The 14,971-nt window shown below is 30.0% G+C and overlaps 2 protein-coding genes across 5 annotated transcripts in view; both read right to left on the bottom strand.

Moving 5' to 3' along the window:
- LOC114254959 overlaps window positions 1-2,768 on the bottom strand; it is a 10,228-nt gene extending 7,460 nt beyond the window's left edge. The window contains exon 1 of the mRNA XM_036286971.1: window positions 2,702-2,768. Within this exon, the coding sequence (XP_036142864.1) occupies window positions 2,702-2,768 (67 nt within the window). The remainder of the gene's footprint in view (window positions 1-2,701) is intronic.
- Window positions 1-11,123, bottom strand: part of LOC118645881 — an 11,144-nt gene extending 21 nt beyond the window's left edge. Inside the window, exons 1-8 of one of the 4 annotated variants that reach the window (XM_036287747.1) lie at window positions 10,612-11,123; window positions 8,276-8,362; window positions 6,370-7,141; window positions 6,244-6,285; window positions 3,935-4,027; window positions 3,542-3,810; window positions 3,057-3,406; window positions 1-1,022 (exon numbers count right to left, since the gene is read on the bottom strand). The exon at window positions 1-1,022 is cut by the window's left edge and continues 21 nt beyond it. In XM_036287747.1, coding sequence (XP_036143640.1) covers window positions 3,093-3,406; window positions 3,542-3,810; window positions 3,935-4,027; window positions 6,244-6,285; window positions 6,370-7,141; window positions 8,276-8,279 — 1,494 coding nt within the window. In that variant the 5' untranslated portion in view covers window positions 8,280-8,362; window positions 10,612-11,123 and the 3' untranslated portion in view covers window positions 1-1,022; window positions 3,057-3,092. Of the gene's footprint in view, window positions 1,023-3,056; window positions 3,407-3,541; window positions 3,811-3,934; window positions 4,028-6,243; window positions 6,286-6,369; window positions 7,142-8,275; window positions 8,387-8,487; window positions 8,757-10,611 lie in introns of those variants that run through there. The other 3 variants (XM_036287744.1, XM_036287745.1, XM_036287746.1) reach the window with 3 other exon arrangements.
- Window positions 11,124-14,971: the final 3,848 nt, after the last annotated feature.

Genomic DNA, 14,971 nt, shown 5'->3' with positions numbered 1-14,971 from the left:
TTTCAAAAATATTATATTGTATATAAAATTTTAAAACCATAAAATATTGTGTCTTATGACATAAGTTTGATTTAATTTGTAAATAAAATTTAATTTTAATTTATTTGAGGAAATGCATCCAAGTATAACATATTTGTTTCAAAATGTTTTCAATTAATTTTTTAAATTTAATGCTGGATTCATAGTCAGTGATCGCAAAAATATGAATATATTAAGATTAATGCAAATCCGTTGAAAATGGGCAGAATTATATATGATGCTTATATATGAATCATTACCAATGTGAACACTTTTCGGCTATATATGAGTCATTAGAACGAAAGCACAAACTTTTGCATAAGTTTATATGCATAAAGAAATTGATTGGTTCGTAAGCAAATGTGTAAGAAAATGAATTAATCAAAGAAAATAATTTCTTTATACATACACTTATATAATTATGCAAAAGTTTTCCGCCTTTATCAGTGAACTATTAACTAAGAATTTGCCATTGCTCTACTGGATTTTGTGAATGAACTCGAATGAACGGCGTTTAATACTTATTTCTTGTATTATTTACTTTCAATCGATTTAAAATACTCAACGTATTATTAAACTTGAATGAAGTAACTATACATATGCAGGCTATTGTTAATTAAAACACACTATTTTTCATAGCGTTATTTTTCATAAAAAATTTTATCAACAAGTTTTGAGCCATTTTAATAAAAATTGTATTACAAAAAAATCAATTAAAATTAATTAACGAAAATTGTTTTGTTTATTTATTTGATTGACCAAAGTATTGTTAGTGAAAAATCTTGTTTTCTTCCATTGCTTATATTTTGTAAACTATTGACGTTTCGACATTTTTAATACTTTTTACTTCAGTTTTTTACGAGAAATAATGCTGTGAAAATAGTCGTTAATTAACAAATATTCTGCATAGATTACCATTTCATGCCCTAAATATGATCATATTTTCTTGAAATTGGTAATTGAACATTTACCCTCCAAATATCATACTTCTTTGAAATTGGTTACTGAAAAAAAAATAAATAGATTTGTAATAATTGTTTAGCATAATTATAAATATATTTATATTATACTTTAACAGTTTAACACAATAACATAATATATAATAAATATATAAATGAATACAAATTAGTATTTCTTTCAGTCATGACGCAAAATAATTATTTTTTTTCGACCATTTTGTGACTTAAATCGTCTGTTAATAAATTTTAACGTATAATATAATCGTACTCTAGCAAACAGTTTTATTAAATATTCTTGTGGAAAATGCGGGCAAGGAAGAACTAATTCTACTTGCCTAAAAAGTTGAACAAACTTATTAACTATAAATGGTTGCAAAATATATTCTTCAATGTTCTCAAAAAATAAATCCTCTAAAGTTTTAATATATTTAATAAAATTATTGTTTGGCATACATAAATTACCAAAAAAATTATCAGTAGTACTATTATACGCTCTAAAAAAACAATAGTATGACGTGTCATTTAAATCTACATACTCTTTGCTGTAATTTAAACATAAATTGCATGAATGTTTTTCTAAACATTTTTTAATTAGGTATCCACAAATATATCGAAACGCATCTTGTTCATTAATATCTATTTGGCGATAATCACATTTATCTAAAAGTACAGGTACAGGTTGATCATCGTCTACTTCATTTTCAGTAATATTTTTACATTGCGCTGCAAAGTTTATTACAGCCGTTAACATTTCATCATTATCTTTTTGACAATTCCCTGTTCTTAGCGCACAATAGTTTACGGAAAAAAGTTTTTGAAAAGAATAATAAAACTGAATGGGTGTCGGGTTAAAAGCATTTCCATTCATATTTCTAATTTTTCCAAAGAAGTTTTCTAATGAGTCCTGATTAAAACGACGCATGAATAAAAATTTTATTTCCGTAGCAGTAGCATGCAAATAATCCCACATTTTTAAAAGGGAATTTATATTCTGATAGCAATACTTGATTACTCTGACTTTCTTAGAAATATCAAATCCCTGTTGTGTAAATACTGTTAAATCACTTAAATATTTTTTCATTTTTGACAAAAATTCCATTTGATAATCATTACCACTAAAAGCTTGTTTATATTTTACCGCATGAAAAACTGTAGATGAATTAAATATGTCAAATAAATCATTCATATTTTGAACAAAATTACATGTAACAAGGGCCTCAGATGAAATACTACCGGAAATTACTAATTTATTTAAAGCAGCAGCTACTGTAGCACTTAAAATCTGTGTTGCATAACGAACTTTCATTCTTTCGAAATTAGTGGGATTAATATGTGAATCTGTTATTTTGGGTGCTAATCTATTTTCTTTATTTTTATCTATATCATACATTTTTCTTATGTACTCCCATGAAATTAATTTTCCATTATCTTTAATATTATTTTTCATAAAATTATTTCGAATGGCTTTTACAATGTGTGGTGGGTCAACAAAAAAGCTATTTGCTGATTATTAACAACAAAAAATGGTGATTCTATTGTAACATTTAATGCTTGTGCTGCATTCATAAAATTTTGTCCCATATCAGTTACAAATGCCATAACTATAAAACCAAGTTCTTGCAATTTTGTTATACTCTGCGTTATAATGTCTTTTAATCTAGTAGTAGGAAACGTGGAATTTAGAAAAAAATAACCTATAGGTTGCTTCCAGTTCACGCACATACCTCTAAGCATCAAAACCGCAACATTACATGCTGGTTGATTTTCCTTCACCCAAATCTTCAAAACCATATACCGTATCTTGATTAATATTATAAAATAAATGTGACTTTAATGACGCTTCATCCATGCACAATATACAATATTTATCAAGATTAGTTTCAAAATTAGATACTTTAGCCTTTAAAATGTCAAATACATTATTTTGTAATCCAGGAAAAATTTTTATGTTTTCAATCATGCGTTGCAAAGTTCTTATGCTAGGCAAGTAAAACTGTTGCGAAAGAGTTTCATAGGTTTTGCGTCCACTAAGATATAAATTTAAGCACATTTTTTTAAATTTAAAAGAATATTTCCTACCCTTTGACGGTTTTTGAGTTAGATAGACTTGAGCTTTCACAAAAGTCGCAATAGACGGTGGTAGTAATTGATCTGTTGCATCACAATATTCTGGCAGAGAGAACTTCTTACTGTTCTTTGTATAACTTGCTTTCTTTGTTTTAATTGTTCCTTAACTTTTCGTAATTTTCTTTGTAATAAATGGATTTTCTTTTTCAATTTCGTTTTTCGCGGTGAATGAATAGATAATATGCGATCTGTTTTTATTTTCTTCTCTTGTCTAATAGATGATTGTTCAGTTTGTACTTCTTGATTTCTTCGATTGTCTTGATCGTCTTGATCTATAATAATGTTTACATCCTGATCTGTAACTTTATAAATTATTCAATATTTAAACTATTAAATATTCAATAACAATATATAATTGTTAGTGTAAACAAAAAATACCCCAAAAAGTTAAAAGAATTAATAAAAGTAAAAAGAATTTAAAATTGTTAAAAACTCACCATTACATGGAGAATATAACTGAGTATCAGAAATTAATGAAGAGTTATGTACTTGAGTTTCAAGAGTTATGTACTTGAGTACCATATTTTCGTTTTCTATGTTTAAATTTATTGCAAGTTTTGGAACTGCGTGTGATTGAAGGCGATTCTTCAAATCATTTAAGAACATCGTAGAATCAAAATGATTTCCACAAACTCGGTATGTTTTATATAAATTCTCTGTTGGAACTTCAATTGTACGTCCGCAATTTTTTAACCATAACTTACATCTGACAAATGGAAATAGATACATATATATATATATATATTATATTATAAAAAATAGGTATAGGTATAAAAAATCTTTGACAATCACAACAAGGTAATAAATTAATAAAAAAACAATTATTTTACCTTTCTTCATCTTTCGGGAAACGAAAAAAGCTTAACCCAGGTACTCGTCCCGAAATATTTGGACAGTTATGCATAGTACAACTGTGCCCACCTCTAATCATTTTATTGTTATTGTGTGTTATTTTATGTTAGTTTTATTATAGAATTATTGGTATGTGTATATGTGTGTATGTGTAAATAAATATGTACATAAAATATTTACTAATAATCTTATATGTCGTATGTATACACTTATAGAGGCCGCCATATTCCTGGTAGGATGAACTAACGCATGCGCATTGAAAATTGGGTACTACTAAAAAAACTTAGTGTCCATACTGTATATACTTATACTGTGACGTAGCACACAAATACAGTAAATATTATCACGTTTAACAACATCTTTAGTTTGTACTATTCTACTTTCATTATGTGTAATTTGAATAAAATTTTAACAATTATCATTTCTTTATATTTTTAGTGTACACACGATCGAAAAAAAAAAATATCAAAAATTATCACTAAAACTGCGATGAATAATCAGCACGATACTTTCTTTCTGAGTGTCGTATCGTGTTTAATGTTAAAAATGTTAAAAAATAGTAATCTTGTTAAAAAAATTTTATGACATTTAATGAAACTCTAATAATATTGATTGGAACTGTTGTTGAAAATGACGTTTATCGTGTTTCTGTAAATACTTTAGAGGAAAAGATATTCCTGCTAAATTACAAAGTATAAAAGTACAAAGTTCAATTTTACATACAAATCAAGAGTAAATAAAAAATTCAATAATGAATAAAAGAATTCAGAGTTTCTTTTACCTTTAATTGCATTATTAATTACGACAGATTTTCAGTGACTTATAATGTATTAACGATAGAAGAAATTCGAAGTTCTCTATCATATACAAGCGAAAATCATTTCTAGTTAACCATACTAACGATACTTGACATAACATTGATCTCTAATTACTTATAATTACCATAGAAGTTGCATCGAATAATTTATCCTGAAGTCGTTAGATCAAACGTGAATATTTTTCTATCGTGTTATTTTACAAAGAGTGCATATTAGGGATAGTATTTCGTGCATTTCGTAATTTTCTAATAAGATGGTTACGAAAGGAGAATGTATAAAGAATCAATCGTGATAAATCTTCGTTAATTTAATATTCTATAAAAAACGAGAGAATTTGATGCGGCAAATATTATATTATTTGCAGGTTCCATACGTTTCCATCGCTTTCTCTCTTTCGACTTTCTTATTTACAAAAGTTTATTACGATTTAAATTTGTCCTATTTTTATTAATAATTTATAATCTCGTCATGTAATCGCGAGTGTGCGTAGCAGCCATCGACGCGAGCTTGGGCGCGGTGCGGCGAGACGTGGGAACGGCGACGACGCCACGCTTCTCCTTCTTTCCCCCGCCGCCGCCAGCAGCCAATGCTTGAAACAGTAGGCCGTGCTATGGCTCGAGCGGCTCGAGCCCTTCCTTCGGCGCGCAAGGCGCGCTCTCATTCGCATAATTTAAAAAATTTATATCTTGATTATTAGCAGACCAAACCCACAACAATATTGAACTTTTATGTTCATCTCGATCCCATCTACCTTTTTATGAACAGTGACCAGTATGCTCTGGGACTCCCTGTATAGTATATATAAAGAATATATAAAGAATATATAGATTATATAAAAAAAAATTTTTTTTTAAAACACAATATGTATAAGTGTGTGTGTGTGTGTGTGTGGGTGTGTGTGTGTGGGTATGTATTACACACACACACAAACACACACACACACACACACACATATATGTTGCGCGTCGCCCGGTCGCCCGATACATCCCTGAAGCACCAGTCAGCTGACGATATTATCGATCGGCCGGTTGTCGGGAGAGATTTGTAATAAATAACTGAATTGAACGGCTAGTTGCCGGGAAAAATTTGTTAATAAAAATGAGATGACAGTTTTGTGCCGGACTCCTGCCGTGGAGGACGCATTGTAATCCATTCCCGTTCTAATTAATAAAGTTGGTGTTCTTATGGGATCTCGCCTAGTGTTTCCTTTCCGCGAGTGCGTGTGCTCGACGTAACAATACATACATATATACATACACACACATTTAAAAAGTAAGTTAAGTCGAAATTAAAATTAATTTACATTGGTGGAAATGGACATTATTGTTTTTAAATAGAAGACATTATTAATGCTTTCTGTCTCAAATTAATCGTTTATGAGTAAACAATAGCTGGATTATTATCAAACTCAGAAACAATTAACTTAAGAGAGAAATCAATGACAATAAATGTAATGAGTTGAAACTTACTGAATTTCTGCAACTAGTAGATCCATTATTCCATGTATTGATCTGTAAACATTTCAAATTTATTAGTGTATATGAGTATAGTATATGTATATTTCAATTATAATTTTTTAAAAAATGTATACTAACTGAATATCTTCGTCATGTGGTGTATTCAATCTGTTGTCTACGTGTTGTGTATAAGTAGCGACAGATGTACGTGGTTCGTGTGTGAATGGTTGTGTTGTATGATTAAGATGCAAATTTTGTTGTGCATGGGACAATAATTGTGAGTTATTATGCATAGGAAGGTCTTGTGTTGTGTAAGTAACAGATAATGGTTGTTTATAAGCTTGCAAGTGTGATGTCACAGTGGAACAAAGTTTTTGTGTTGTGTGATTGACAGTTAATGGTTGTGTATAAGTTTGGGAATGTGATGGAACACTAGAACAGAATGCTTGTGTCGTATGACTGACAGTTAATGGTTGTGTGTAAGTTTGCGAATGTGATGCAACACTAGAGCAGAATGCTTGTGTCGTATGACTGACAGTTAATGGTTGTGTGTAAGTTTGCGAATGTGATGCAACACTAGAACAGAATGCTTGTGTCGTGTGACTGACAGTTAATGGTTGCGTGTAAGTTTGTAAATGCGTTGTGTCACTGGCATGTGATGTGTCACTAACATGTTTGGTATGATCAATGAACGAGTGTTCATAAGTGAATGAATTATTTTGAGCACGCATATCGGGAGAATGATTTTCTAATATATCTCGCAACTCGATGACATCCTTTTCTAATAGACCATTTGGTGGTGGTTCCACCATTGTCTTTTTTCTTGAATCAGCCTCCTCAGAAGATGTTGTTTTATATCGTCGTGGTTTGTGTATTGCCCGTTGGGGACGATTTTTCATATTCTTTTGTGCTATAAACAAATAAATAAAATATATAAAGGTTATCTTGCATAACTGGCTATCTCTTTTTATCTTTCAAAATAAAACAATGGGATCATAACAATTATATATTAAATTGATTATTCCAGATTGTTCCAAACTGAACTCTTTTATGAGCCTAGTGGTTGCTTACAAAGCTATCTATTACAAATGAAAAAGTACACATAATAACAATGCAGATACTTAGATATAATGAAAGTTATTGCACTGTTTAAACAGAGTACAACATATAATTTAGGGTAAATATTATATTTTATATATTATATGTGTTTTATTGTTTTGAAATATTGCGAGTGACGTTTACTTTTTTACTCTCAGTTTAAACACTATTTGATATAATTGTTATAGTCTTTTTTAGTTTAAAAGATAAAAGATAATAGCCAGTTTGTAGAACATGTATATATGTAGCACGTATGATATATTTATTATGATATATTGGGTATGAAGTGAAATAAAAAAGTATAGGTATATGCATATTCAAATATTATTCTAAAAAATAAACCAATTTAGTCATTCAAACATAATGTTACATCCAAAAACATAATCATTTACTCAACACTTATGCTGCTTTCCATTTATCTGAAAGTGAAACTGTCACTCAGTAATGTGAGTATTTTATACTTAGATAGTGACGTCATTACTCAGTGATTTAAAAAAATATGCAAGTGATCACGCTTATTTTAATGACAAAATTATCTCAATATATAACCTCACTTCTAAAGTAAATATGCGAGACTCAGTAAAGCACATGGTTTTGAAATTGCTCAGATTGTAGGAAAAAATTCAGTTGAATCTCACTTGTGAGAATGCAAAAGGAACGTGCATTTAACTGAGTTATGATGTCACAAGTGAGAATTATCTGAGTTTTGATGTAAATGGAAAGCAGCATTAGTAAACAACTGTTTGTGATTAGTATACATATACTAAGCTATGTCAATTATGAATAGCTGCTTATTGAGTGCTTAATAAACGATTGTGCTTCTGAATGCACCCATAGATTATTTAAAAAAATAATTACACGTAAAGAGTTACTTTGTAAAAAAATAATAAAAACATCAAACTAAACTAAAGAAAAAGTAAATTTTGAAATATTTGACATTACTTACACATATATATTGATGTTTCAAGAACTTTGATAAGCCCAGAAATGTACAGAGACTTATATTTTATTATCCTGGTGTCTGCTTGCTTTCCTGCAAATAATATCCAGGTAGCAAGGTGATAAATAATGACATTATTTGTCACCTTGCTACCTGGGTAATAAAATTAAATGCAGTTTTATTCTTTTACACATCATACATATGTATAATTGCAGCAATTATGTATTCGTTAACTTCTGGCTCATCTTCATCGCTACTATCATCTATCAATGAATTATAAAAAGGCATTTTATAACATTTAAAGCGGATTTGATTCACTTGAACGCAAAAAATATCATTACTTAATGCAGAACATTTAAATATTTGAATTTTTGAGGATGAAATACCAACATCATAGAATGAACCTACTGTTTGAAATTTCTTTAAAACCAGATAATGTATGGCTTGATCCATAAAGATATTTACAATGAGACAAATTGATCCGTCATGTAAAATGCAACAATTATTTCGTATATCCAAACTTAGTGAAATTCCATTGAATATTAATTTACGATACTGATAGTTATTGGGACATTAGGCGGAAGAGAACCTCCATTATGCACTGCAGATACTTGTATAGAAGAATCAATAAATTCAGAAAAATGAGTTTGGCTACGATGTAAATTTGTTTCACAAGCTTCTATCTCTTTCATTCTGTTAGAAAACTGTTGGAGAGAAAGATTAAGTTTTCTACAGTATTTTCTGAAAGTTGGCATATTATTTTCATACGGGAAGGCAGAAAATGAATCGAGAGGACCTAGCAAACGTACATCATTTGTAAGATGAATAAGACCATGCACATTGTATGAAATAAATGCTGAACCATAAAGGTTCTCACAACGAAGAACAAATTTTTGTAGAGCAAGTTCAGCAAAATTTAAATATGCTTCTGATGGTGAAGTAGAAACCAATATTCTTATGGCAGTATGCAAAAACAAAAAATGAGTATATATTTCTTGATTTAGAACACCATAGGTTACAACTGGACCTGTGTACAACAAAAATTGACGAAATTCAGTTGCCTTATATTTAGAAAATACATGAATTGCTCTAGGATGTCTTGCAAATTTGGATGGACAGTATCTTTTAAGATTCTCTAATCTTTTAGATATTATAGCAATGGATCTTGCTGGTAATTTTGAAAAACGTGTATATTTACCACCTATCCATGCAGATAACAGTTTTTTTATGACTCCCAAGCATACTAAGTGCATGTATTCGAAAGGAACTTGGGAAACCATACCCATAGGCAACATTGATAATGGACTTTCGCCATCTTTGTGATGATCTTCGTCTATACACTTTATGTAATCTTTATCAGTTCGAAGAGGATGATCAATACCACAAAATGTATATCTGCCTTCACATCGTATGCCAGAAATTTTACACTTGGAACATGGTTTCTCAGATGTGTGGCCTCTATGATTGAGAATAAATGCTCGAGCTGGTGCATCAGCTATAAAGCATCTTAAACGTATTGATATCTTGTTATTTGCAAAAAGTATACCACCGTTAGTTATTATAGTATTAACATCTGCGACAAATCTTTCAAAAAATAATTTAGGATTATGTGGTTTTTCTGTACCACTATATACTCCAATTACTATTGGTTTTTTGTATTTAACATTTACAAGTCTACATTGGATTGGCCAGAGGTGAGTATTTCCTGATCTATCTAAGTTACAACCATCAGTATTAAAATCTATTGCTAATTCTTGTGGTACAGATTCGAAAGGCAGACGTGACAATATTTTTACAATTTCTCCCTCAAGAGAGAAATGAATATAATTTCCTGAATCTATTTTAAATACGACAACAGGTGTTCGTGGAGTTTTTAAAAGAGTTCTAATATCTTTTGGTAATGAAGAAAAACATGTGTGTGTTCGAAGAACAGATAAAATATTATTACATTGCACGTGTGTTAAATTATTATTCGCAAAACATGAAGCCAAACGATCTTGAAACGTTTCCTCAGTGAAAGAAATATTGAGAGATGAGGAAGTAGAATCTTCATTGTCATCATAATTATTAACAGGTAATAATATATCATTATTGACATTATCAGTAATATTTGAAACATTATTTGCAACATTACCTATAAAAGGAAATTTATCTACATGAGAAGAATTAGTAATATGAATATTAGAAGCATTATTCGACTGTTCAGGCGTAACTGAATTTTGTGAAAGATTTAAACGTAAAGTATTTTTTATTTCAGAGGTAATCCGCCTTCGTTGTCTCGCAGACAACCGAGAGAAACGTTTACGTGAAACAGAATGTTTAAGTGCAGGTTTCATACTTGCCTCAAAAATTTCTCAAAAATTTTTCTTCAGAATTTTAATCCTCTGGAAGTCCTGGAAAGTTTTTCAGAATCCTCTGGAAATCCTGGAAAACTTTTCTGAACCTTCTGGAAATCTTCCGAAAATCTTCGATCTGCGATCTCTTGCGGCACTCACGATGGTTGAATTCCAAAGAAATTTATTGAAAAACAGAAAAACCGCGTGTTTCGTAAGATGAGAACTAATTATAACAAGAGAACTAATTAAAGAGAACCAGAGAGAACACGTGTCGATATAGCAATAGCAGCGGCGCAGCCAGGCGTAGCGGGCAGCAGTCGAGATTAAAGCTCATTGGTTCTCCGTCTCTGCCTTGATCATGCGTTATAATGCCTCGGGAAACGCGCGGCTTTTCTGCTCTTTCAATTTCTTCTGTAAAATTGTCATCACGCCAGCAGAATTGCAAATAATTAATTAAATCTTTTAGTTAATTATATTAAAATTAAAGAATTAAAAGTTAATTCTAAATTAAATTTTATTTAATTAAGAATTAAAATGTAATTTTTAATTAAACAGTAATTATATTTAATTATAAGAATTAAATTTTAATTTTTAATTACAACAAAATGTAATTAAGAATTAAAATTTAATTTTCAACTGAAATAAATTTATCATTGAAATGTAATTCTTAGGCTGCATTTCGATATTCACTGTCAGTACTGAAATTCTACAGTGTATGTGACGTAAACTATAGATTTTCAGTACTGGCAGTGAATATCGAAACGCAGCCTTAATAAAATGAAATTAACCCAATTTTTCTTTGCAACATATATTTTTATCAAATTTAATAATTTTTTACTAATAAAACTAAATAAATCATTAAAAGGGAAGCAACTAATACAGTGGCGCGTCGCGCGAGGGTTGTATCAGTATTTTTTCTATTTAACCCATTATAATAACTCAATATATAATAATTGATGAAAAACCCACTTTGAGCGCGTTACACACACGATCATCATCAGTTAGCCGAAATGTGTAGATGCAGTTGACTTTTTTTACATCTGGACACAAAAACTCCTGAGCGCATTATTTAAACACCGTCATTGGCTATCCGGAAAAGATAAATTATAATCCAATTCTTCGTTTAATTTAATTACATTAAAAATTACATTAAAAATTAAAATTTAAATCTCAGAGATATTTTATTAAGAATTAGGATTTATGTAAATTACATTTCAATGATAAATTAAATTTATTTAAGTTGAGAAATAAATTTTAATTTTTAATTAAATAAAATTTAATGGGGAATTGAATTTTAATTCTTAAATAAAATTTAACTAAAAATTAAATTGTAATTCTCAATTAAATTTTGTTGTAATTAAAAATTAAAGTTTAATTTTTAATTAATTGAAATTTAATTGAGAATTAAGTTGTAATTAAAATTAAATTAAATTTTAATTCTTAAATAAATTTATTGTAATTGAGAATTAAGTTTTAATTATCAACTATATTTATTTTAATTAGAAATAAAATTTTAATTCTCAATTAAATTTTGTTGTAATTAAAAATTAAAATTTAATTTTTAATTAAATAAAATTTAATTGAGAATTAAATTTTGTTGTAATTGAAAATTAAAATTTAATTTTTAATTAAATAAAATTTAATTGAGAATTAAATAAAATTTAATTGAGAATTAAATTTAATAATAATAATAATATTTATTGCTATCCCTTGCGGGGTACAAGCGGACCTCCGCTCCGCTCACAATAATTCCTCGCCTCTCTTAAACTATTATCCGCCGCTCTACTCGCATTCACATTCACACTCGCTTGAGAGAGAGAAAGAGCATTCATACCTCCACAGCCATTCACACTTGGACCTCCGCTTCCGCTGTACATTTCTTCCATTCTATTTCCTTTACATTCATTCATCCACACGCGCTCTACCTTCTTTTCTCCCCCTCCCCTCTCCCCTCCCTCCTCTTCTATCCTCCTGTCCTCTCTTAGTCTATCTAACCTCTCCATCCACCACTCTCCCTCCCCCTCCTCCCCTAATAATTCCTCCACCATCTCCTGCCAGCTTTTTTGTACCCCCCAGTCTATACACTCTTCCCAAACATGCTCCCACGTCTCCTCCCCCCATCCGCATAACCTACATGTCCTCCTCTCCTCCTCCTCCCAATATCTCCCCCCCCTCATTACTCCCCCTAACCTATACCTTGCCATCCTTTGCCATCTTTTCTCCTCCCAATTCCTTTTTAAATATTCCGGAATCCCCTCCCCTTTTACTCTCCAATACCACCCATTGTATTTTGAATCCTTGATTCCCTCCCATCTTTCCTTTCTTTGTTTTTCCCTCTCTCTCCTTACCAACTCCTCTCCTCTTAGCTTCCCTCTCTCCCTTAGCCTCTCCACCTCCTCCATCTCCCATCCCCTCTCTTTATAGAAATTTATCCTTTCTACTTCCCACCCCGACTTCGCCTTGCCCTCCCTCGCTTTCTTCTTTATCTCCATCCAACATCTCCTTGCCAGCTCTCCCCCTCCTCCCTCTTCTAACTTCTTTTCGTAACCCCATGCTCTCATTCCCGCTCTTCCCTCCAATCTATCCCTTTGCAATTCTTCTCTTATCATATATCCTGGTACACTTCTCTCTACTCCTAACATCCATCTCAAGTATCTCTCCTGCAATCTTTCTACCCCTATTCTCCTCTTCCATCCCCAAATCTCTACACCGTAACTTACCACCGACCACACCAACCTATCAAATAACCATAGCCTTCTCCCCCAGTCTCTTCCAAACCTCCTTTTCCCTATTCCCCAGATCTGTCCTAAAATAGCCGAACCTTTTTTTACTCTTTCTTCTACATGCCCATCCTGTTTTCCATTTGCCAGCAACGTGTACCCCAGGTATTTAAACCTATTTACCTCCTCTAACTTCTTTCCTTTCCATCTCCAGTTTATCTTTTTCCTTCTCCCCCCACCTCTTTTACATCTCATAATCTTTGTTTTCTCCGTATTTACTTCCAACTTCTTCCCATCCAGATAACTCTCCAATTTACCCATCATCCCTTTCATTCCCTCTTCATCCTTCGCTATTAGCACCACATCATCTGCATATGCCAGCGAATATATTTTCTTTCCCCCCAATTCAATTCCCCCCCATCCTCCTTTTGAGAATTAAATTTTAATTTTCAATTATATTTATTTTAATTGAAAATAAAATTTTAATTCTCAATTAAATTTTGTTGTAATAAAAATTTTAATTTTAATTTTTAATTAAATAAAATTTAATTGAAAATTAAATTTTAATTTTCAATTATATTTATTTTAATTGAAAATAAAATTTTAATTCTCAATTAAATTTTGTTCTAATTAAAAATTAAATTTTAATTTTTATTAAATAAAATTTAATTAAGAATCAAATTTAAATTCTTAATTATATTTATTTTAATTAAAAATTAAGTTATAATTATTAATTAAATTTTGTTGTAATTGAAATTTAAATTTTAATTCTTAATTATACTAAATTTAATTAAAAAATGTTAATTTAATTATTAATTATTAGTCGGTAATTTAATTATTTTGCAACTCGATCTGCACGTCAGATACGGCAAGCTTTGCTCTGTTCTTGCCACTAATTTGCCGTATTCCGTGCTTGGCAAGATTTTTTCTGTTTCTGCTATAAATTTATTGTCATGTCGTGTAGCAAGGTTTGCTCTGTTATTTGCTTAAATTTTGCATTTTATCGTGTCGGAACAAATCTTGTAATTTCTATACGTAATATTTATGTACAAGTCTTTCTCTGTTATTTGCAGCATCGTGTGATGAAAACTTTTGCCGTAAATTTGCTCGAAACTTTTAGAAAACAAAGCAACAGACAATTACTTGTCATAAAATTGTTGTCAAAATTGAAACAATCCTTGCTGTAAAGCTTTCACGATATGTGATTTTAACAGGCCTGGCTAGCTGGGATATTACACATAAACATAGTTACAAAATAAAAGATAAATATGAATAAAATTAGCAACATACTATTCATTATTATATAAAAGAAAATACTTTATCAATGATTTATTATAGAAATAAAATATAAAATAAAATAATTTTTTATACATATCCCAGGTAGTAAGATTTGTACAAGTAATATTTTGTAAATATTTGTAAATCTTTTATAAATATTTTTATAATATTTATGATAAATCTTTATAATCTGTCAAATTTAAGACCACAAAAATATTTATAAAATATTTGGATAAATATTTATAAAATATTCAAATAAATATTATAAATATTTTGTAAATATTTTATAAATATTGTGTGCTGTCTGAGATATAATTTAGCTTTATCAAAAGAACAGAACAAAAACATATTTTTATACGTTATTCTAC

Source organism: Monomorium pharaonis, chromosome 5 (assembly GCF_013373865.1).
Source record: "Monomorium pharaonis isolate MP-MQ-018 chromosome 5, ASM1337386v2, whole genome shotgun sequence".
Classification (NCBI taxonomy): Eukaryota; Metazoa; Arthropoda; class Insecta; order Hymenoptera; family Formicidae; genus Monomorium; species Monomorium pharaonis.
The sequence above is the reverse complement of the archived record's forward strand: the minus strand, read 5'-3'. Positions and strand labels throughout refer to the sequence as shown.